The sequence below is a fragment of the Podarcis filfolensis genome (genome assembly GCF_964270895.1).
Source record: "Podarcis filfolensis genome assembly, chromosome: 6".
Lineage (NCBI taxonomy): Eukaryota > Metazoa > Chordata > Lepidosauria > Squamata > Lacertidae > Podarcis > Podarcis filfolensis.
In genome coordinates, this window is record NC_139609.1 from 2,562,521 (window position 1) to 2,585,113 (window position 22,593).

The 22,593-nt window shown below is 42.5% G+C and overlaps 1 protein-coding gene across 1 annotated transcript; it reads right to left on the bottom strand.

The window, feature by feature from the left end:
• Positions 1–2,416: 2,416 nt before the first annotated feature.
• On the bottom strand, positions 2,417–18,713 carry LOC310765839 (dimethylaniline monooxygenase [N-oxide-forming] 4-like). The gene is made up of 8 exons (XM_083621411.1): positions 18,505–18,713; positions 16,286–16,474; positions 13,365–13,527; positions 12,210–12,352; positions 9,851–10,050; positions 7,446–7,801; positions 6,490–6,562; positions 2,417–3,014 (listed from the first exon to the last, which is right to left on the bottom strand). Exons 1-8 carry the CDS (start codon positions 18,634–18,636, stop codon positions 2,594–2,596), a joined length of 1,677 nt encoding a protein of 558 aa, XP_083477537.1. The 5' UTR covers positions 18,637–18,713; the 3' UTR covers positions 2,417–2,593.
• Positions 18,714–22,593: the final 3,880 nt, after the last annotated feature.

The following is a 22,593-nucleotide window of genomic DNA, read 5'->3' on the forward strand; positions in this document are numbered from 1 at the left end:
TGTTCATATAATTTCTATTTTTCCTTTACGATCTCTTCTGTTAGTCTCCTTAAGCCGATAAGCAAAATAATAATCCTGTGTGGATTTCCCGTTCCTCCACTAAGTCCAGATGGTTTCCATATATCTCCTTCGTAGATAACATCGCTCTTTCCATCATAAATTTGGCATTTGTCGCTCTTAAGTCCCACCGAGAAGTTGATCCACGATATGTAAACAACTCTATTTCTCTCTTTCTCCTCCCAGACCCAAGAGCTCCAACAATGCCTCCCAAAATGGCGACCCTCAGTCATACCGTATCTTGACGTATCTTCTCATATTTTATTCTTGTTATCAGAGATCTCTTCTGTCAGCAGTCTTTACTCCCCTTTTTCCTTGAAGCATGTGCAATTTATCTTGTCCAAATTGTTTCTTTTGAAGATGCTTGCAACTAGCGGCGCGAATCAGGGACGGCGTCCAGGAGTGCCGGAATCCCACAGGAGGGCTTTGTGCCTAGTGCCCCCACCCCCACAAATTCGGGGGTGGTATAGGGCACAGCAGGCAAGGGCCGTCCCCCCCACAATCCTGGGGGGGTTAAGGAGGCTAATTACCCCCATCATAGCCTCCAAATTACCTCGTGTGGGTCGGAGAGATGTTATTGTCAGCCATCTTCTGATGCGCCACCTAGTGGCCCCTTGAATGATTGGTATTAATAATTGTATTATAAATTGGTATCGTTATAATGAGGCTATTATTGGATTGTAATTGAAAACCAATAAAAATTATTATAAAAAACAGAAAACAAATGCCTGTGATTCTGCCATAGAATATGAAAATGTGATCTCATTTGTAGTTTACAAGCAGCCCCCCATTTAAGTGGGGGTTACATTCTGAGGCACCACACACGTTGGTGAAATCACATATAATCGAAAACCAATGAAAAAACCTGCAAACCACCCCCACCCCCCGTTCCGCTCTTGCCCTGCCCCACCCCCACCCCTTTTAGTGATGTTTCTTCAGTGCTGGCTTTATGATGTTTCCAGGTTACTTCCGGGTTCTGCATGATGCGCGTATACACAGTCACACACATCTTGAACACGTTAAACGGGGAGCTGCCTGTACTTGTAAAGGAATAGAAAGGGCTGACTTTACTACAGTTAGTGCCTGCAGATATTTATTCTCAAACGAAGCTAGATTGGAGCATTCTAAACTATAACTATGAAGAGACATATGTATTTGTTATAGCTAAAATCTGCTGCCTTTTGAAAGAATTGAAGGCCAAGGAAGAAAAGATTGCACACTAACATCCCGTGATCTATCTGACCTGAGGAGAAGGTTGCAGAAGATCAAAGCTATATGGAGTGTCAGATGAACTGCTCCTGTCTCCAAATTTGTTTCCTCATAGGTCAACAATATTACTGTGCCACATGGCCTATACGAAACAAACATTCCCGCTGCAGTTCAAAAGCCCCCCTTACTCACTGAATACAGTGAAACTCATTTCCCAGTAAACCAGTGGTTCCCAACCTTTTTTTGGACCATGCCCCACCTAAGCATCTCTAAATCCTGATGCCTCCCCCCCCCCACTGTGACATATAATTCTTATTATTCAAAAAGTGAAATCCTATTCACATGGAGGCAGCCTAAAAGGCCATTCACTGTTAATTAAAAAAAAAAAGTTAAAGGACCCCTAACAGTTAAGTCCAGTCATGAACAACTCTGGGGTTGTGGCGCTCATCTCACTTTACTGGCCGAGGGAGCCGGTGTTTGTCCACAGGCAGTTTTTCCGGATCATGTGGCAGACAGGACTAAGCCGCTTCTGGTGCAATGGAACACCGAAACCAGAGCAGTGCACGGAAATGCCGTTTACCTTCCCGCCAGAGGTGGGATGTGCTTTCGAACTGCTAGGTGGGCAGGAGCAGGGACCGAGCAATGGGAGCTCACTCCATCGCAGGGATTCGAACCGCCGACCTTCTGATCCGCAAGTCCTAGGCTCAGTGGTTTAACCCACAGCGCCACCCGCGTCCTCTCACTGTTAATAACTCACTCTCAAATTGCCCCCCTGTGGGGCGTGTGCCCAGAGCTGTAGGTAGGTGATCTTGCACCCCTGGCAGAACAGTCCAGATTGTGCCCCCTAGCTACAGACAAATTAGCTCTTCTTTCCGCCTCTCCTTCAAAGCCCCCCATTCAATTCACCCTCTATGTAAAACCATTTCTTATGAGGCAATAATCAATATTTATGGACATATTTTTAGCCTATTTTACACACACACCCATCGCCTGCACCCTGGCGGGGCCCCACCTCACCCCCCCCCCCAGCTACGGCCCTGTGTGGGCCCCACCTTGGGAACCATGGCAGTAAACTATTCTCTGACTACATTGTTACAACACAGAGATCACCCTCACAATTAAACAATAATTGGAAAATAAAGACTTCACATTTATCCAGTCAAACTACATGCTAAGTTTATAATATCATTTCCCCAAGTCTACGGGACCCACAAAATACAAGAACAGCTCCAGTGCGTGTGCCTGACTCTCTGCACATGGCTTCTCTGGGTCATGAGTAATTTTTCAAGACTGGTGTGACCAGGCATTGTGAACAATGCTTAACCCACTAAACATGAGACGAATTTAATACACTCCATCCATTTGTTCTTGGTAGCCATGCAGGAGGTGGGTATTTAAGAATGATCAAGGCAGCCCCCAGAAATATGGGCAGGGCAAGGGCTTTAAGCCAGTGGGGAACTGTAGCAGGTCGGGGAGAGTCTTCTACGACCCGTGTCTTCAGGGGCTTTAGAACTCGGTCCCACTGGGTCAGGATTGCACCTCTGGCTTCCCTCCACTTTCCAGGTCCAGTCAGGCGGTACTGATAAGAAGTGCAGGGGCCAAAGAAGACCATCCAGGCTAGTTTGGGGTCTGATAGGAAAAGCAATGGCACATTGGGCTTCACACCTAGGCAAGCAGCAATTTCATCCATGTAGGAGACGAATCTTATCCTGGTTTTGTCTTTCTTGCTGGAAATATCAGTAATACCCCTAAAGTGGAAAAGAAATGGGAAGAGTGTCAAGCTTCTAAGGCCCAGTAAGCACAATTCACCTGTCTTGTAGCCCCCCCCCCCCCCCGCGGAGGTGACTGTAGTACTACACAGTCTGATCACGTGAGCCTGCAAGATACCTAGGGGGTGGGGGGGTGCATGGACCAGCTCTGCCCCCTTGTATCCTGCGCACCAGGTAGGCCCTCTCCTCTCCTCTGATGCTTCCTTGCTTTAGTGTGGAGGCTGGAGGCAGTTTGAAGCCTACTCAAGACTGGGAACTTGGGTAATGTAACACAAAGGCTTCTAACTATTTAGCCAAATGTGGTTAGAAGCCCCTTTTAGACTTTTGAGCCAAACACCGGAATGTTGGGGGCAGAAGAGGCAGGGCACAGTGTCATGGGGGGCTGGAGGTGGGGGCAACATGCTGGAGAACCTTACTTGTCATTTTTTCTAGTAGTTAGGCTGAAAGGAGCAACTTGCCCATTGCCTTGATGGCTGAGGAAATGATTTGAACCCAGGTGCTCACCAACAAATTTCAACAGCCTAGCATTATGCCAAGTATTTTCCAATTTGACCTTTGTCTCAAAAATAGCAATTTTAGAAGGCTGTTTTTTCAGCCTATGCTGTTGCTTCAATGACTGCTATCTCTCTTTATCATTCCTTCTCTAGTTATCCTAGTTAATCAGAGACCACTGCTAAATGTAATCATGTTAGGATGCCATGGAGCTAATCAGACATGCTGCTGATATCATAGAATCAAAAAAGGATGAAAACACTGGCATCAAATGGAACCCAGAGGTCCACCAGTTTATTGAATTCTTTTCTAATTCAATGGGGTAAGTAAAGCCCATTAGCGCAGGGGCAATGCTGAAGCCCCTGGCTTGCTTTTGATGAAGCTTTTTTTTTTACCTCCCTCTTTTGGTTCTGCAGTATTCCAGCTGCTCACCCAGTGAGCTTCCTGGCCTCTCAGGTCCTAGTCCAACACTCTAACCACGACAGCACACTGGCTCCGTACAGTACTTCTGCTATGAGGCAGCTATATAAATTAAGTAGGTAAATAAATACAGGGAAAGCAAAATGTCTCTTGGAGAAGGATCTGAAAGATTTTCCTTGAAGCTTGAATTTGTTTTATACTGGATTGTTTTATTTGATGCTCTAATGTATTAAATGTGCATAAACTTTGAGATTTTTTCTTTAAAATATAAAGCGGTATAGAAATGAAATTATTATTTTTATTATTAGTAGTAGTAGTAGTGGTGGTGGTGGTAGTAGTAACCCTCCATGGTAAGAAAACTGGGGGGGGGACGGGATGCTTTAAGTAAGTCAGAAATTAGATCATCATAACAAAAGAAAGAAATCTCTATGGAAAACCGTGTTTTAAAATTTTCTGCTCTCTGGTGCCATCTGGTGTAGTATGTTTATAGCACATTCAAATCACTGTATCTTTACTAATGTAGGTGAGTCCCAGGTCACATAAGCAAATACTCAGAATATTGCTCAGAAGTATAGTGCGAAGGGCTGGGGCAGGTTTAACAGAGCTGCCCAGACTGTCCCAGTGGCCCAGTTTGTGAGGGTGCAGCTTGAATGCCTTTCTGATATATGTCTGAACAGCAAATGAACTTCTTCCTGTTTGATGCCAAATGTAGTTCACTGCATTAGGTTCAGCATCTGTGTTCAGGTGAGAAGTCTGGTCATCTGTTTCTTGGAATGGAATAATGGAATTATTGATAATGCTGCCATTCCCCCATTTCTCACCCACAACATTTTAGCATAAAGGAATCGAAAAAGGAAAGGAGAGGAGAGGAGAGGAGAGGAGAGGAGAGGAGAGGAGAGGAGAGGAAGACCATTTGTACAATCTGCTCTTTTTTCTCATCTTGCTCCTGACAAAAAAATTACTGCTCCTTATGGCGAAATCCGGCACAAGGATGATAATGATGACCATGTATTTTCTGCTCAGTGGTCGGACAAAGACTGGGAATTCAAGTGTGGTGGAAACTCTTCTTTAACCACACGATGGCACTATTTTCATGGATGAAAAACTTCTAGAGAGCAGCCAATCAGAGCAGGAGCAGCAAAAAGTGAAGGAGGTCTCCTTAACCACCTGAAGGTTTCTAAAAATTTAACCCATGTTGTATGGGACCATAGCATGTTGTTTCTGAAAATGGGTAAATGGGGTAGCAGCAAATATCTGGGGAGGAAGGTGCCTGATATCCTTCACTACTCATAGAATCATAGAATCCTAGAGTTGGAAGAGACCACAAGGGCCATCGAGTCCAACCCCCTGCCAAGCAGGAAACACCATCAGAGCACTCCTGACATATGGTTGTCAAGCCTCTGCTTAAAGACCTCCAAAGAAGGAGACTCCACCACACTCCTTGGCAGCAAATTCCACTGTCAAACAGCTCTTACTGTCAGGAAGTTCTTCCTAATGTTTAGGTGGAATCTTCTTTCTTGTAGTTTGGATCCATTGCTCCGTGTCCGCTTCTCTGGAGCAGCAGAAAACAACCTTTCTCCCTCCTCTATGTGACATCCTTTTATATATTTGAACATGGCTATCATATCACGCCTTAACCTCCTCTTCTCCAGGCTAAACATGCCCAGCTCCCTTAGCCGTTCCTCATAAGGCATCGTTTCCAGGCCTTTGACCATTTTGGTTGACTCTTTGAAGTCATCTCTGAACCTGCCAAAAGCATGAGCAAAGCACTCCACAGGCTTATGGCATCTTCTTCTTTTCTGCCATTAAATTATCAGTTCTGTATATTTCCCCCCGCTCAGGGCTCTTCTAGAGTGCTGCTGTTTTTTTATTCAGACACATATCAGCAAATTCAGGTAGTGCAATTAAAGTTGATTGGGAAACAAACAAGTCTTTCTCCACTCCCAAAATCAAGCCATTGTTTTAAGGTGTGCCATTCTTAGATTTTGTTAGATTTGCAAGTTAAAGTGTTCATTATGTGCATATTGCCTCTGATGGGTTATGGATCCAAAAAATGGACTATGACATAGAGAAACATGAGCAGCTTAAGAACAACACAGCAGGCCATGGTTTTGTGCAATGGTAGGAATATCATTAAAAGGTAGAAAAACTAGTAATTGGATACAACAAAAATCAAAAGTTATAGATGTAGGGGCCAATGGAATAAAGCAATGTTAGTTTGGAGGCTCTACAATTTTAAAAGACCAAGGGGATGACCACTTTTGTGGTCCACTTGCCTTTCCTCCACTCTTTCCAGGCCTGCAAAAACCTGCTCTTTAAAGCTCAATTGGAGCAAACAGCAATCCATGGAAAACCCAGATTGACGTTTGCCCTGATTCAGCTTTAAAGAGCAGGTTTTTTTGGGGGGGGGAGGAAAACGCTTGCACGCAGAGCATTAAAGCATGGACCTTTGTGTGGAAAAAGCACAGCAAAAGGTAAGTGTGGATAAGCCCTGAATGATTACAGTCATACAACATGCACAATAATATATAGCATTTCATACTTTTTAAGGAGTGCGTTCTTCCTTTTAGCAACTTCACTGATCAGTCTGCTCATTGGAGGGAGCTCACTTGACCCTGAGTATGAGAAAGAAAATGACAAATATGAACTTCTGTATTTCAGCCAATAAAAGGAAAGTACACTTGCTGCTTTGATTCAAGTTGCCTTTAGTGAGAGATGGCCTGTCAGGCTTGAGGAATCTAAAGTCCACACTGGGATGGTTGTGTAACTCTGAGATGAATCCTAATTAGATGTTGTGGTAGCATAAAGTCCATATATGACATCATCCACACACATGCAAAAAAAATTGTCTGCAGCTCTGAGGGGAACCCAAGGTTTGCAGAAGTACAAACAAATTAGACGGGGGGTGGGATTCAAAATGCCTTTCTGGCCACCACAACTCCCAACCCCAGTCTAGCAAATTTTAGAAACTCTTCAAAAGACTTTGAAGAAATTCTGTTCTATAGGAGGAATGCAACCTAACTTTTGAAAAACTGCTGAAGCCTTATATACTGTAACTTTTGGTGACAGTGTTGTGCATGGAGATGAAAAGGACTGATCTATGCTCTACCCCTGTACCAGTTGCTGTTGCACCCAGGTCCTACCTGTGAGCTTCTCGTGGGCGTCTGGTTGGCCACTGTGGGAACAGGATGTTGGACCAGATGAGTCCTTGGTTCAACCCAGCAGGGTTCTTATTTGAGTTTGAGTTTTTAATCTGGCACACATGAAACTATTTAAAGGCCAAATTACTCCAATTAATACCCCTATGTCTACCCCATCCTTATGCAAAGCAGGAGGGGTGCCCGATCTGATGTTCGCCTCAGCAGGTCACAGCGTAGGAGGAGTGCCAACCATTTCCTCTCCTTCGTTCCTTCTTACAATTGCTGTTTCATTGTTAAATGTTGTTGTGCTTCCCCTTGGTGTAAACTGGAAAATGACAATAAAATTATTCATTCATACCATTAAATACCCTTGTGATCCAACGTGCCTGAAGTTCCACTGCTGGCAGAATGGGTCCAGCTAATGCTATAAAGCCAACGAAAGCCAACGTGGGCTTTTCTAGGTGAGGAGGAAAGATGTGCTTATACAGAGATGTGCTGCTCCTGCAAGCATCACGCAGAGACTCTTCCAGGAAGGGAAATGTGGCAGAGTAGCCAGTTGTAAAGATGACCGTGTCTATATTCTCTTCTACTGTTTCATCTTCAAAGATGGCAGAGGTGTCCGTAAACCTCTTCACATTTGCTTTTACTGTCACAGTTCCACAAAGGATACAGCTAGGCAGCTCCTCATTCAAAATTAAAGATGTCCCTGAATTGCTAAATAGCGGAAAGTGGAAAGAAACACCATTAGTCCATATGTGACTACCAGCTGTCCCTCTTTACCAAGGACAATTCCTACTATGCCACTGAGATATGATAGGCATGCCTGTTAAATATGTTGTTGGTGTGTACAAGCATTCTTCTGGTTTCCTCCCTACCCCTGACCTCTACAAGTTGAATCTCTCATACCCTCCAACATTTATCCAAAAAAATAGGGACATCCTAAGGAAAAGTGTGACATTCTGGGACCCAATCAGAAACCAGGACGGCTTCTCTAAATCAGGGATGTCTCCGGGAAATATGGACACTTGGAGGGTCTGATCTCTGAGAAGGAAGGAGCAGATACATGGAATTTATTTATTTCTTTGTTAGAATTGCATATCACCCTTTATCTGAAGATCGCAGGGCGGCTCACAGCATAAAAATACAAAATGAGAATACAAAAGATATAATAAAACAAAATAAACCAATAGTGCCCCACAAACATATTTAAAGACCATAGATTGTCTAGTCAGCTCAAGGCCTGGTTATGGGGAGCCAGAGGGACATTGATGCTGCTGCCGTGTGTACAGTAGAAGGACCTGCTCCCTGCTGCAAGGTCCATTTCCCCCTGGCCTGGAGGGTGGGGCCCACACGTATCCTGAACAGCCCAAAGAGGCTCCTGGGAAGCCAGAGGGACATTGCTGGAACAACTTGGGTTGGAGCAATTTGGCTAAAATGTTTTAAACAGTTTTAATTTGGGGTCCTGTTTGGGTTGGGGTTGGTTAAATGTTTAGTTGGGGTTGGCAGTTATTTTAATTTGGGCCTAACTGTAAACTGTTGTTGTTATTATTATTATAGATGAATGTTTTCACCTCCCGCCTTAAGATATATGATGCAGCCGCCAGGCAACTGGGTGGAAGAGGTGAATGCCCGTAGTCGATAAGTTCTCATAAAACCTGAATTGGTGGGAGCTCTCGGCAGCCAGCCAAGCTGAGGTCAGCGTCTATTTGGGCTTTTGGCAGCATCTTGTTCCATTGCTCAGCCTACTGAGATTTAAGTGTAAGTGTTTGTGTTAATTAGCTGTATAAGATAGTGTTTCTTGTTTTCTTACCTTCTGAGCCATTTTTATCTGTGTAATTATTTGAAGTTTTCTCTCTTGTATAGTTTTGTTTTTTGTAAAGTGTGTGTATGATTTTATGAAATTTGTTCTGGTCTGAGTTCCTGGACCCTTTAATTTTAGCCCCGCCTTTCGGAGCAAGGGTCATCCACCACAGCAGGTATCCCTGTTTGGGATTTGATGGTTCAGTAGAGGCAGATGCTGCCAGGCCGCCACCTTCCCCAGTTACCATAAATATTTTGATAGTAAAACTGCCTGACACTTTTTGCTAAATGCTGCTGCTTGGACCTGCTTTGTGAAGCACTTTACATTCTTCGACTCACTGTTGGACTTTCCTTGGAGTGATACTTGCGGGAAAGAAAGGACTGGTAAGCACTCTGTGGTACCTTCATGAGAACATGGAGGGGAAAGACTCATTCTAAGGGGTTGGAGGAAAGGCTGTGCCTGTGCCTGAGGCGGGGTCCTCTGCATGCCTTTCTCACGGCTTACAAGAAGCCAGTGCTCCTTTCGCACTGGCTCTAACACTCATTCTTGACCTATGAAGCTTTGCTGGATTTTCGTGTCCAAGGCACTGAAGGGTACTTCAACGCCTTAGACACGAAAATCCAGCAAAGCTTCGTATGACAAGAATCACACTCTAGCGTATAGATAGTTACGGTGCACTGTTGCAGTTACAGTGAGCTTTCAGCAAAATGATCTTCTTTGTAGAAGTAACTCATAGAAACAAGAAGTGAGCTCCTTGACAATATGTATGTGCCTTGACAACTGTGGCTAGTGATGCTGAAGAAGAGAAATTTGCTCAAAATGCATTGGGAAATGAATCCCCCCTCCCAATAGATACTGTCCACCCATTGAGGTTAATTACTACTTAAGAATGCTAATCTCAAAAACTTCAGTTTCTGTAAGCAGGCCATTCTTGTCTGCACATTCTTAATTCAGAAGATTACCTTTTAACAGGGATCAAGCCATAGTTCTCATGGTTAAACCATCGATTCATCTTCTTTGCCATTAGCTTGTTTATGGTGCCTTCTGGAAGCAGCTTTTCAATTAACCCATAAAAGCGAGTTGTCCAGGCCATGTCAACGGGCCAGCCAGCTTCTGAAATGCGACTCACCACCCATGCTCCGCTTCTGGTGCTGAGGAAGACCTGCAGGGGATTCAAAGTGAAGAAGCATATCCTTAGGGTGCTGCCGACTGCCTGGCAGATGATTTGAGAGCGTGTGAGAACTGGTCTGATGGAGTGGCAAAGAGACCAAGGCCCAAAGGCTGGCCAGCTCCTTTTGATATTGCTCACACAATATCATTACCTTAACAGCAAAAGTAACTCCTCAGGAAATAGCCATGAGATGATGAAGCAGGAGACCAAGATCATACCAAGAGCCATTCCATATGTTCTTTTCATTGTGCATTCATGAGTGTTTGTGCTCCTGATAGTATGGGGCAGTTATATGTCATCCTGCTTTCAATACTGTTTGTTCCTGAAGAAGTTTCAGGGTGGAAAACCACATTTCCAATCAGTGCATGTCCCGTAATTTCCTGCTGAAATCCTTCAACTTTTTATAGCACAAATGTTGAAATGCAAATGCCCCTCTAGAGGGCAATAATGCAACAACATTGGCACTAAAAGTGGAAGGGTGTGCAGACTAGGGAATGCAACAAATGGGCTCTCTACAGACCCCTTAAAGTGGCAGAAGCACCAGAGGGCTGGGGAGAGGCTCAGAGACCACCTTTCTCCTCTTAGCTACCCCACCAACAAAAATCAAGCCAAGAGCACATTCCATCTGGCCTCTGTGAGGAGAAGCATCACATCTGGTGCTTCCTGACATGATACTTAAGGACAGTGGTGGAAGCAGTACCAGAGTGCAGAAGATCATGTCCCACCACCAAGACCCTTCCAGAGTTGTGTATGAATTGCATACTCTGCTGTAAGCTGATCAACATCCCATACCCTTTTAAAATGTGGATCTTTTGGGGGAGGTATTATTGGGTTATTGTTTTTATTTTATATACTGTGATATTTTTATGTGAACTGCCCTGATACCTTTGGGTATAGGGCAGTATATAATTTCTAACAACAACAAGCTGCCTTGAAGATCATTTAGATCAGCCATCCCCAACTTAGTGACCTCCAGCCAACATTTGCACCATACAAGAAAAGCACATGGCTCCCCACAAAGGATCCTGGGAACTGTAGCTTCACAGAGCTATGATTCCCAGCACCCTTAAGAAACAAGCTGTGGTGTGGACATGGCCACTGGTCATAGTGGCTGGTCTGAAGGGAGTTGTAGTCCATAATACCTGGAAGGCACTAAGCTGGGGGAGGCTGATCAAGATCAAAATACAGAGTGTAAGGGCCAAGGGAAACTCCATTTCCTTATGTGAACACTATTAACAAGTACTTTTAAAAAGGATGTAAATAGCTCTAGGGTTGGGTTGGAAGTTTGAGATGGACCACAGGGAATGGGGAGGGAGAGATTAATCCTCCCCTCCCCCATGCTATGTTCCAAATGAAAATTTCCCTCCCCAGCTTCTATCTACATCAGCTGAGAGGTAAAAAAGTTAAAGATTAAGTGGTGTCATCCCATCACACAGATCTGAACTGGCAAGCTCAAGAGGCTTGGTGACTTAGACTACAGCGCCACCTGCATCTTATCAGCTGAGAAGCTTCCATTGGCACCAATGCAAGCTTCCCTCCCAATGCAGTTTCTGGGTGGGGACAGGATGGGACAAATATTTCTCAATGGGAAAGGGCTGAATTTGCCATAATCATAACAAGCCTTGGCCCCGAGTGGTAGTGATGACTAAAATTTGAAGTATATGCACATTCCGGACAATGCAATGGTTGGCTGTGAAGCACAGTGGCTAAGAGATGGGAACCGTCATGAATCAAGGAGTCCCTGGTTAAAATCTTGCCTTTACCACAAACCCACTAAGTAGACTTAAGCAAGCTGCTTCTTTCAACCTCAACACACCTATTCCCATTTGTAACGTGGGAATAATAATAATAATGATCTACCTTACAAGGCTGTTAGTTAGTCCCCCCCCCTAAAATTTCTACAGCACTTGATTGTAAAAACAACTACCACCACCACCGCCCTCAAAGCAGTTTACAAAAACACAAAAACAACAAAATTATTGGTAAAAATAATTAAAAACCACCTTAAAAGGGCTGTTGTAAGGGCTAAACTTGAAAGCACTCTATAAATACGTTATTCTTGTTATTGCTCCAGGGTGATGATGTGATTTATCTCCCACTCAAGACTGAAATAAGCTCAGCACTTATTTGTCCATAAAGGATGGTGGTACCTTTGCAGCTGTGCGGCTGATCTCCACCGCAAGGTCCCCTCCAGTGTTGCCAGCACCAACTACAAGGACTTTTTGCCCTTCAAACCCTTTTTGATCTCTGTATTCCCAGCTATGGAAGTAGCGACCTTTGAAGTTTTCAATCCCTGAGGGGGGAAAGAAGGAAATGATTTTATACCCTTATATCGCAAGAGATTTCCCACTGGATAATAGGTCCCCCCCCCCTCTCCTTAGCTGCTGCTCAGCACAGTGCCGGATGTATACTGCCATCTTATTATATCCTTGTATCAAAGGCTGTCAGCTGTGAGAGCTAAGGGGAAACTCCAAGGCAAAATACCTCTGAGTACCATCTGAATTCAACTATCCAGATTTTTGGGCTGATGGAACAAGGAGATTCTCAAGTTCTCATAGAGGATTTAAAAAAAAAAAAAAACAATCCACGGTCTGTCAATAGCTATCGTCCATAAAAGCTAAATGGAACCTTCATGTTCAGATGCAGTATAACTCGGACTGCTGCATGCTGGGGATAAAAAAAGGGTTAGGAAATACTGTATTACAGTATTTTAATATTTTTTTGGGAAGCTGCCCAGAGTGGCTGGGGAAGCCCAGCCAGCAGATGGGTGGGGTATAAATAATAAATTATTTATTATTATTATTATTATTATTATTATTATTATTACTTTAAGCTCATGCCCTGTTTGTGAGTTTTTCAGAGACTGTTGGAAACAATAGAAACATTTTCAAATTTACCAACAGAAACATCAAATCTTCTCAGATGTAATGGGGAGTCTTAATTCAAATGGCAACTTTCTCCTTGCAATTGCAATGACCAGCTGTTTGTGATTATTTCATTGGGGCTTGTATGGGAGAACTTCCCTGTTGATGGTGCCCTGTGGGTCAGGTGTGCCTTCTGTTCTGCCACCCTTCATGGCCTTCAAATTCCACTGCCTGGTAACAGGCCAACCACTGGTACCAATCAGACATGGCAACTCTTGTCTATCAGTGATTTAAGATAAAAGTTTCATGGCACGGTTAATTCCTTTGACTGAAGGTACCAGATATTCTGAGATTTTAGTACACATCTCTTTTGCCTGAGGAGAGAGGGAACACAATCATGCTAGCTTATGTGCTGTTTCAGGTAATGCATTCAAAACGCACCTGGGAAAGAATCCAGTGGAAGATCGATCTCTGCATAGTGGCCACTGCAAACCATTACGCCATCAAAGATTTCTGATGTCTGCCCCCCATTAGTCTCAGTATGAACCACCCATTGTCCAGTGGCTGTGAAATGGGGGTGTTTTCTGATGCTGCATACGGTGGTCTTGTAAAAGCAAAAAAACAACAACAACACACAACAGAATAAAGCAACTCAAATGACACACGCTAGGCTTGTCCACACTTTTGCTTGTTCTGTGCCTAGAAAGCACGGGTCAAAGTGGTTTTCCTCTTGAAGTGTGGTGTTGTGATAGCTTGCATGGCATTAAATCACTAACAGATAATTACATATGAAGGAAGGAGGGAGGGAGCAGTCAATGATTTGAAGTTCTATATTTGTTGTGCAATTCTATCTATGTGATAATTCTTGTAAAATGAGAAAATTAAAAAGAAAATTTAAAAAGAAAACAGGGTGCAAAAACAATCTGTTTTATGTAAGCACAGAATCAAGATTAGAACTGTAGAGTTGGAAGGGTTAAATGCGATACTGTATATAGAAACCAAAAAGCTAAAATCATAATAAATAATGAGTTATCCGAAATGTTTATTATTTCTAAAGACACCAGGCAAGGATGTCTGCTATCACCGCTTCTATTTATTACAATACTGGAAACATTATTAAAAGCAACTAGAGAGGAGTCAAAAATAAAAGGAATTAGGTTGAGCAGCAGATCTTACCAATTAAAAGCTTTTGCTGATGATTTAATCATAACGACAGAAAACCCAACAGAAAGTATAATAGAAACACTGGTAAAATTAAGCGAATTTGGTCAGGTCTTAGGTTTTAAATTAAACAAAGATAAAATCAAATTATTAGTGAAAAATATGGCAGAACAAGAAAGACTAGAGTTAGAAAAGATGACAGGGTGAAAAATAACAAACAAAGCAAAATATCTAGGAATCTGGATTACAGCAAAGAATATAAACTTATACAACAATAATTATACCAAAACATGGAAGGAAATAAAAAAAGAATTAGAAATTTGGGGGAGGCTAAATTTGTCCTTATGGGGAAGAATAGCCACAATTAAGATGACCATGATGCCAAAAATGTTGTACCTCTTTCAAACAATATCAATAATAAATGGGTTAAATTGTTTGAAAGATTGGCAGAAAGATCTGGCAAGATTTATTTGGCAGGGTAAAAAGCTGAGGATTAAGTTTAAATTGTTAACGGAAGTAAAAGATAGAGGAGGGTTCACTCTGCCAGACCTTAAATTATATTACGTGGCTGCATGTCTAGTATGGCTCAAAGAATGGATAATATTAAAAACTGCCAATATACTAGACATTGAAAACTGGGACAATAGGTTTGGCTGGCATGGTTATTTAGGATACGATAAAGTCAAAATGCATAGAGGATTCCTTAACCATATAATAAGGAGATCGCTTTTTGCAGTATGGAAAAGAAATAAAAAACTATTAGAACCAAAAACCCCTTGGTGGTTGTCTCTCTTAGAGGCAATTGCAGTGAAAAAGAAAAATATGGAAACTAATTGGCCTACCTATAAAAAAATAATAGAAGAAGAAAATAACCAATTAAAACTTTTACCACCTAAATGAAATACCGTATTTTTTGCTCTATAAGACTCACTTTTTCCCTCCTAAAATGTAAGGGGAAATGTGTGTGCGTCTTATGGAGCGAATGCAGGCTGCACAGCTATCCCAGAAGCCAGAACAGCAAGAGGGATTGCTGCTTTCACTGCCCAGCGATCCCTCTTGCTGTTCTGGCTTCTGAGATTCAGAATATTTTTTTTCTTGTTTTCCTCCTCCCAAAACTAGGTGCATTTTGTGGTCTGGTGCGTCTTATAGAGCAAAAAATACGGTAATTAAATCTGATTAAAAAATAAATGGATTGGATACAAAGATAACAGATCTAGAAAAAGAATTAATATTAAATAATAGAAAGACACGATCAAAAACATAGACTATTATTAGATTGGAATCTGAAAGATGAATAAGTAAAGGAAGTGATGGTGAAATGGGCTCAATATTTTGGCTACCCAACTGAAATAGAAAAATGGGCAGAATTATGGCAAAAAGATTTAAAATTTACAGCGTTCTATCTGATTAAAGAGAACTTTATGTAAATGACCCCATCCAAATTAGCTAAAATCAATAAAAATAATAACAAGTGTTGGAGGTTTAAACAAAATATAGGAACCTTCTTCCACATGTGGTGAACTTGTCCTCAAATTAAACAATTTTGGGACATTATATATGAAGAACTAAAAAAAAATGCTAAAACAAATGTTTCTAAAGAAACCAGAACCATTTTTATTAGGCATTTTAACAGTAAACATTCCAAAAGAAAATAAAAGAGTGCAACAACACTCTTTATGCAACAACAGCAGCCAGAATATTAATAGCTAAATATTGGAAAAATGAGTCAATATCAACTAAAAACGAAGGGCAAATTAAGCTGTGTGAATACCTTGAATTGGCCAAGATGACAGACTTAATAAGAAACCACTTGGGAGATAAGGTCAAAAAAGAATGGGACTGTTTTAAAAATATAAAATATGGTTTGTAGTCCAGAAATGATTCTGTGTAATGGAAAAATATTTGTTGTTTGTGTTTTTTCTTTATTTCTTTTCTTTTTCTCTCTTTTCTCTTTTTTTCTTTCCTTTGTCATTTTTTTGTGGAGCTTATATTTTTATTTTCCATTATTTATATTTGTTTTGGTTATGGATTTTTTTTATTTGTAAAATGAATAAAGCAATTTAAATTAAAAAAAGAAAAGGAAGGGACCCAAGGGTCATCTAGTCCAACCCCCTGCAATGCAGGAGGAGAGCCTTAGAACAGATGGAGCACTCTCTGGCCCTGTGCCTTGCAAAATGTCTGCCTGTTAGTTTCCCCCTCACCTGGAAGCGTATGCAGTCAAGAAGGCAGAAATGCTTCGCATACGCCCTGAGGTACTCCAGGAGCGCAGAGTGGCGCAGGTAGTTGGGGCAATCCTCCGGGAACGGAAAATCACTGAAGCAGGTCATTTCCTTGGAGGTGTTGGTCATAACCGATCTATAAACACCAATTCTTCCCTTTTGAGGCGTTTCCTGTGTGGCAGTAGCAGTTACTCAGTAAGTAAGATGCCAGAGTAAATCATTTACACTGCGAAATTACACTGGTTTCAACACTAACTTTACAAGGGGAAGGGTCAGAGAATAGTGGCCGTCTGCTTTGCCTACAGAAGGCCTGACATCTGAGAACTGTTGCCAATCTCTGCAGAAAATACTGACATAGATGGACCAAGGTTCTCACTTTGTATAAAGCAGCTTCCTAGGCTCTTAGTATCAACCAAAAAACCCACCTTCTGTGGGTGATAGTTTTGACAGGGTGTTGATAACTTTCTGTTAGCAATCCTTGGCTATAAGGTGGGTCAGTGATGCCACCAGATTACGATACAATACGATACGATACAATATCTTTATTGTCATTGTCCCATGCAGAACAATGAAATTGAAAAACCAGTGGCGTAGCGTGGGGGGTGCAGGGGGGGCCGGCTGCACCGGGTGCAACATCTGGGGGGGCGCTCGCACTCGCAGCTCTCTAGTGGAAGAGACTCGAGTGCTAAAATCCACGGGTTAGGGGGCGCAAATTACTTGCCTTGCCCCGGGTGCTGACAACCCACGCTACGCCACTGTGAAAAACTACATAAAACTACATAAAAACTGCAAAAAACTACTACATAACTACATAAAACTACCACAAAACTATATAAAACATTCAAAAACCACTAAAAACTCTGAAACCCCATTTTAAAATACACTATACTGTAGAGAGGGACGCGGGTGGTGCTGTGGGTTAAACCACAGAGCCTAGGACTTGCCGATCAGAAGGTCGGCAGTTCGAATCCCCGCGACGGGGTGAACTCCGGTTGCTCGGTCCCTGCTCCTGCCAACTTAGCAGTTCGAAAGCACGTCAAAGTGCAAGTAGATAAATAGGTACCGCTCCAGCGGGAAGGTAAACGGCGTTTCCGTGCACTGCTCTGGTTCGCCACATGCTGGCCACATGACCCGGAAGCTGTACGCCGGCTCCCTTGGCCAATAAAGCGAGATGAGTGCCGCAACCCTAGAGTTGGTCACGACTGGACCTAATGGTCAGGGGTCCCTTTACCCTTTATACTATAGAGACCCCTTATGCTGCATTTAGAACCAGAATTGCATTTGCATAGAAACTGTTTCTCAGGCGGCTAGTCCTGGCCTTTATAACCCTATACCTTCTTCCAGAAGGCAGAAGCTGAAAGAGATCATTTCCGGGATGCGTACTGTCCTGCGCTATCTCTGCCACTTTCTTATGGCACCTGGCAGCATAGATTTGATCTAAGGTGGGAAGAGTGCACCCAGTTATTCTCTCTGCAGTCTTTACAACCCTGGATAGCATTGTTTTTCCCCTGACCCTGCAACTCCCAAACCACACACACCATAAGTTAATACGCTCTCCACAGTGCAATGGTAAAATGCCATCAACAGGTCCTTTGAGAGATTGTTTTTCCAGAGGATTCTCAGAAAATATAACCTCTATTCCAACTTGTTAGGACTTTGCAAAGCCAGTGTCTGCTGAAAGGAAGCACAAAACAGGATTCCTCTGATTCTGGTGGAGAACAAAAGATTGTACATGCATTTTCATGCATTCAAAATGTGTAGCTGAATGAAGTTTGGGTGGGGGAGGAAGCAGGGTTATTCAAACTGTTCTTGCCCCTAATTTGCACATTCGGGGTGTCAATAGAACTTACGCAAGTACAACTATTCTTTTACAGAGTTCCCAGCTGTGTGGAAAGTACCGGTAACTTACCAGCACTCTCCGTTCTGACCTTCAGATGAATGCATGTAAATGAAAGGTGGGAACTGTGCATACAGTCCAGTTTCCCCACATGGTCAGTCTACACAGGGGGAGAGTATGAAAAGCCTAATGTCAAAACAAAATGTGGAAACATGCTTCCACAGCAGGTTTACCACACTAGTGATGCACACCTGTACCCACTTTGAAGCAAGGCCACTGTCTCTTGCCTGGCTTTGGGCATGCATTTCAGCAGCAGAATGCCATCACTTTCTTTAAAGCTTTAAATTGAGTTTATGCCACTTACTGTGAATTGCCACAGTCCTCCGATGCCATCACTCTTCTCAAAGCAGGTTGGCTCCAGCCCTTCATCCAGGCAGCATTTGATGGAGGCCAGTCCACTCACACCTGCTCCAACAATCGCCACTCTTCGCACCATGACTCAGTCTGGTGTCTGGAAATAAACTTCTCGACACACTTACTTCTACAGGAGGAAGTTAGCTAGCAAGTTATTTCTTCCGCATACAAGGAAAGTGCAAAGGTCATGCTTCCTGTAAATCACAGGGTTGTTGCATAAGCTGGTATTTCCCAATCCCAGTAACTGTTCCCACGTGTATGTATTTGTCAATCCTGGTAGTGAAGTTAACAAAGCAGCAGCATTCACTTTGGTGTGCTTGAGTGCTGTGTATTTCCCATTGCTACCAAGCAATCTGACTCTTCCCTTCCCCCAGAATGTTCACACTACTCACTGTGACTGAGCAACACACTTCCATAAATTATGAGACATGAGGAATAACGAATATTCAGCAAAATATATCAAGCAGTTAAAATAAGCACAAGCAAATAACATTCATGTCCCAAAGTATGCATTTCTATGCCTAGCTCTTCTATGCCTACCAAAGGGGAAGACAAAAAAGAGGCTTTTTGTTAAGTTGTGGGTGAACATATCAGACGACACAGCGATTCTTCAAACAGCTCTTGCTTATTCACAGGCCAGAACAGAACTGAAGTGAAGGGTTCAGCCAACCAGCTTATATAGAGCTCAACTACAAAGCAACAGTAACCATTTTCTTTAACTATCCAATCACTGAACGTCACTTTCAATTCCTTATTTGCATATGCAGACCTGAGTGAAAACTATCTACAGTATCCCCCTGCTGGCCCAGGGTGAGAACTTCAGTACATAACACTTTTTGCTGTGGTTATTACTGTTTCCAAGAAAATGTACTCGCAACAGTGGAAAGTTTGGAAATGTCCTGAATGCAGCTGAGAGCAGGCGCCTTCCGGAGGCGGCGCCAGACTTCCGGAGGCGGCGCCATCGGTAATGGCGGATTCCCTCTGACTGGGAGGGAGAAGCCCCGCAGAAATCGGGTCCACCGCTACAGCGAAGCGGGGGACCCTTTTGAAAACCCACAAGCGGGAGAAGCCTGCGGCCGTGGGACTCGGCGGGCACTTTTTGCGCCCCCCCGAACTGTCAAAGGAGCCCTGTAAGGGGCTTCGGAGCGGGACGGGAGAGCGCTGTGCTGAGAGTCGATCGCTACTTCTGCGGAGCGAAGCTGCACAGCAGTTACTGGAGAGCGCTGACCTTTTTCCTGTGAAACTTCGATTGGAAACATCTACCCGTGAGTAGGAACTTGGGAAAGACTGAAAGGATCAAAGGAATAAGACCTTGATTGACTGGTATTTGAACTTGAATTTGGCACTTTGATCGATACTTTGAACTTGAATTCGGACCTGAAACGGTAAGGCGCAAACAGGAAGTCCGCCTTTCCGGTCTTGTAAATAGAAAGAAAGCAAAGACTAAAGGAACTGTGAACTGTAAAAAACGACTTTAAAGGATCTAAATTTCACTGTCAAATAGAAAAACCCTCTCCTAAGTTGTGGAGGGGGGAGAAAAACCATCGCTCAATCCTTGATGTCGGACTGCTTTAAACAACATAAAGGGCACAGTAAGTGACGCATCGCCTAAAGATATTGTAATCTTTTGTGATCTCTGTAAGGAAAATGGTAACTTTTTAAGGAAACCCTCAAGTTTGCTACAGTTTCTTACTACTGAAGTAATTGGAAAGGTTGTGGGTTTGTGAGATACTTTCAGAAAATAAGTACTGTTGAAATAATTTGAAACAAATTGCTACTCTGCTCCCCTAGAGGAACATTGTGTTATAACTGGGGACTTTCCACTGCAGCTGTTATTTTTCACTGCAAAACAAACTTGAAACTTTGAGGTGACCTTGGTTCTCAGAGGCAAAGTAATGGATCAAGACAAACCGCAAGATAAACCCCAGGAAAAATCAACAAGGATCAAAACCAGACAACAGCAGCAATTGCAGCAACAGCAGCAATTGCCACAACGAAGACCGTCACTGGCAGCCCTACCTGCCCCACTAGCCCCAGAAAGGGAAGAAATAAAAGGAACAGACTCTGCAACATTAGACAAAATACTTGCAGCTTTACAAAATCTGACAGTCAAAATTGATGTAAATACTACAACTGTAAATGACCTGGGGCAGAAAGTAAATTCTAATACTCAGGCTATCGATAGGTTGCTGCAGGAATCTAAAGAGACAAAAAAGACTGCAGAGGAAGTGAAGGAGAGGGTATTGGCGGTAGAAGAAAGGATACCACCAATTAATAAACAACTTGAGGACTATAGGTCACAATTTTCTATGATCGAACTTAAGGAAAAACAGGCTAATCTGAGAGTCAGAGTGGTACCAGAATCGGAAGAAGGGGATTTGAGGACTTTTGGGATCTTGATCCAGGAAAACAAGAATTTAAGATAGTGAGTGCCTTCCGACTTGGAAGAGTCAGAAGGAAAAACAGAGTGAGAGACTGCTTGATTGCTTTTAAGTCAAAAGAGGAGAGAGACAAAATATTGAGTCTCCATTACCAGAAAGCACTGGAAATAGAGGGTTCAAGAATTGAAATTTTTAAAGATATCCCTAAACATCTATTGGATCTCAGGGCTAACTACGGAGACCTAGTGGGCCTGTTAAGAAGAAACAATATTTTATTCAGGTGGGAATTTCCTCAGGGTCTGTCGTTCACATTCAGAGGGAAAAAAGTAAAGATAAGATCAGAGGAAGATAAATTGAGATTCCTGAGAGACCACGAGGAAGACCTGCAAAAAGAGACCGAAACAAAAGAACTGAAAGCATCGAGATCGGGAGCACCAGACCCAGGAAGATACCCCTTGGGATTGGATAAACCAGAGAAAGAGACACTGCCGTCAGAACAGGAACAGCTTCAGGGAGCAGTCGGAGGGATTGCAAAATAATCACAACATGTCTCTGCAGATATTAACTTGGAATATTAGGGGTCTAAACTCCCCGGACAAGAGGAAAAGAGTCTTTCATTTATTGAAAAAGGAACAATTGGACCTGATTTGTTTGCAAGAAACCCATGTAACCAGACTTCACAGGAAAGTATTGATAAATAAAAGGTTAGGCCAAGAATTTATCTCATCAGACAAAGTTAAAAAGAGAGGGGTTGTGATCTATGCAAAAGAAAAACTATCACCAAAATTTATCTTTAAAGATGAACAGGGACGATTTGTGGCAATTGAAATACAATTTCAAGGAGAGAGACTTCTGATAGTAGGAGTCTATGCACCAAATGAGGGGAAATCGGAATTTTACAAGAAACTGCATGAGACATTGTTGGATTTTATGGACTATAATATCATTTTGATGGGAGATATGAATGGCGTAGTGTCGACAAACATGGATAAATCTGAAAGACAGGTAGTGACAAAAGATGGAAGACTACCGAAAACCTTTTTTGAAATGACAGACAATATGGACTTAATTGATACTTGGAGAACTAAGAACCCCCTAGGTAGAGAGGGGACTTTCTTCTCTGAAGCTAAAATGACTTGGACAAGAATTGGCCAAATCTGGATAACCAGAGGAATGACTCCTAAGATTCAAAAAGTGGAAATTTGCCCTAAAACTTGCTCCGACCATAACCCTGTGAAAATGGAAATGAAATTAACACAGATTGGTTCCTTCAGATGGAGGATGAATGACACCTTGTTTAGAGATCCGGGAATTACCAAGAAGGCCCAAAAAATTATGAAAGATTACTTTGAAATAAATTTGAAGACTACAGTGGAAAAGAGAGTAATCTGGGACGCAAGCAAAGCTGTAATGAGAGGATTTTTGATTCAACAGAATGCAATAAAAAGGAGAATTCAAGGGGAGAAAAAAGAAAAGATTTTGGAGAAAATTAGAGAAGGAGAGAAGAAGCTTAGAACTAAACCAAAGTCACAGGAAATCCTGAGAGAAATTAAGTTATATCAAGTACAATATACTAAAATGATAAATCAGGACATAGAATGGAAGATTAAACAGATGAGACAAAAAACTTTCGAATCAGCCAATAAATGTGGAAAGCT

Bases quoted from the DNA above. Each gene is read 5' to 3' on its own strand.
- LOC310765839 (XM_083621411.1), bottom strand. From the start codon at position 18,636: ATGGTGCGAAGAGTGGCGATTGTTGGAGCAGGTGTGAGTGGACTGGCC. The intron at 12,353-13,364 runs GTGCGTTTTGAA...TTCCCCCCTCAG, and splicing joins TCCACTGGATTCTTTCCCAG to GGATTGAAAACTTCAAAGGT. The intron at 7,802-9,850 runs GTAATCTTCTGA...TCCGCTATTTAG, and splicing joins GGCTTGATCCCTGTTAAAAG to CAATTCAGGGACATCTTTAA.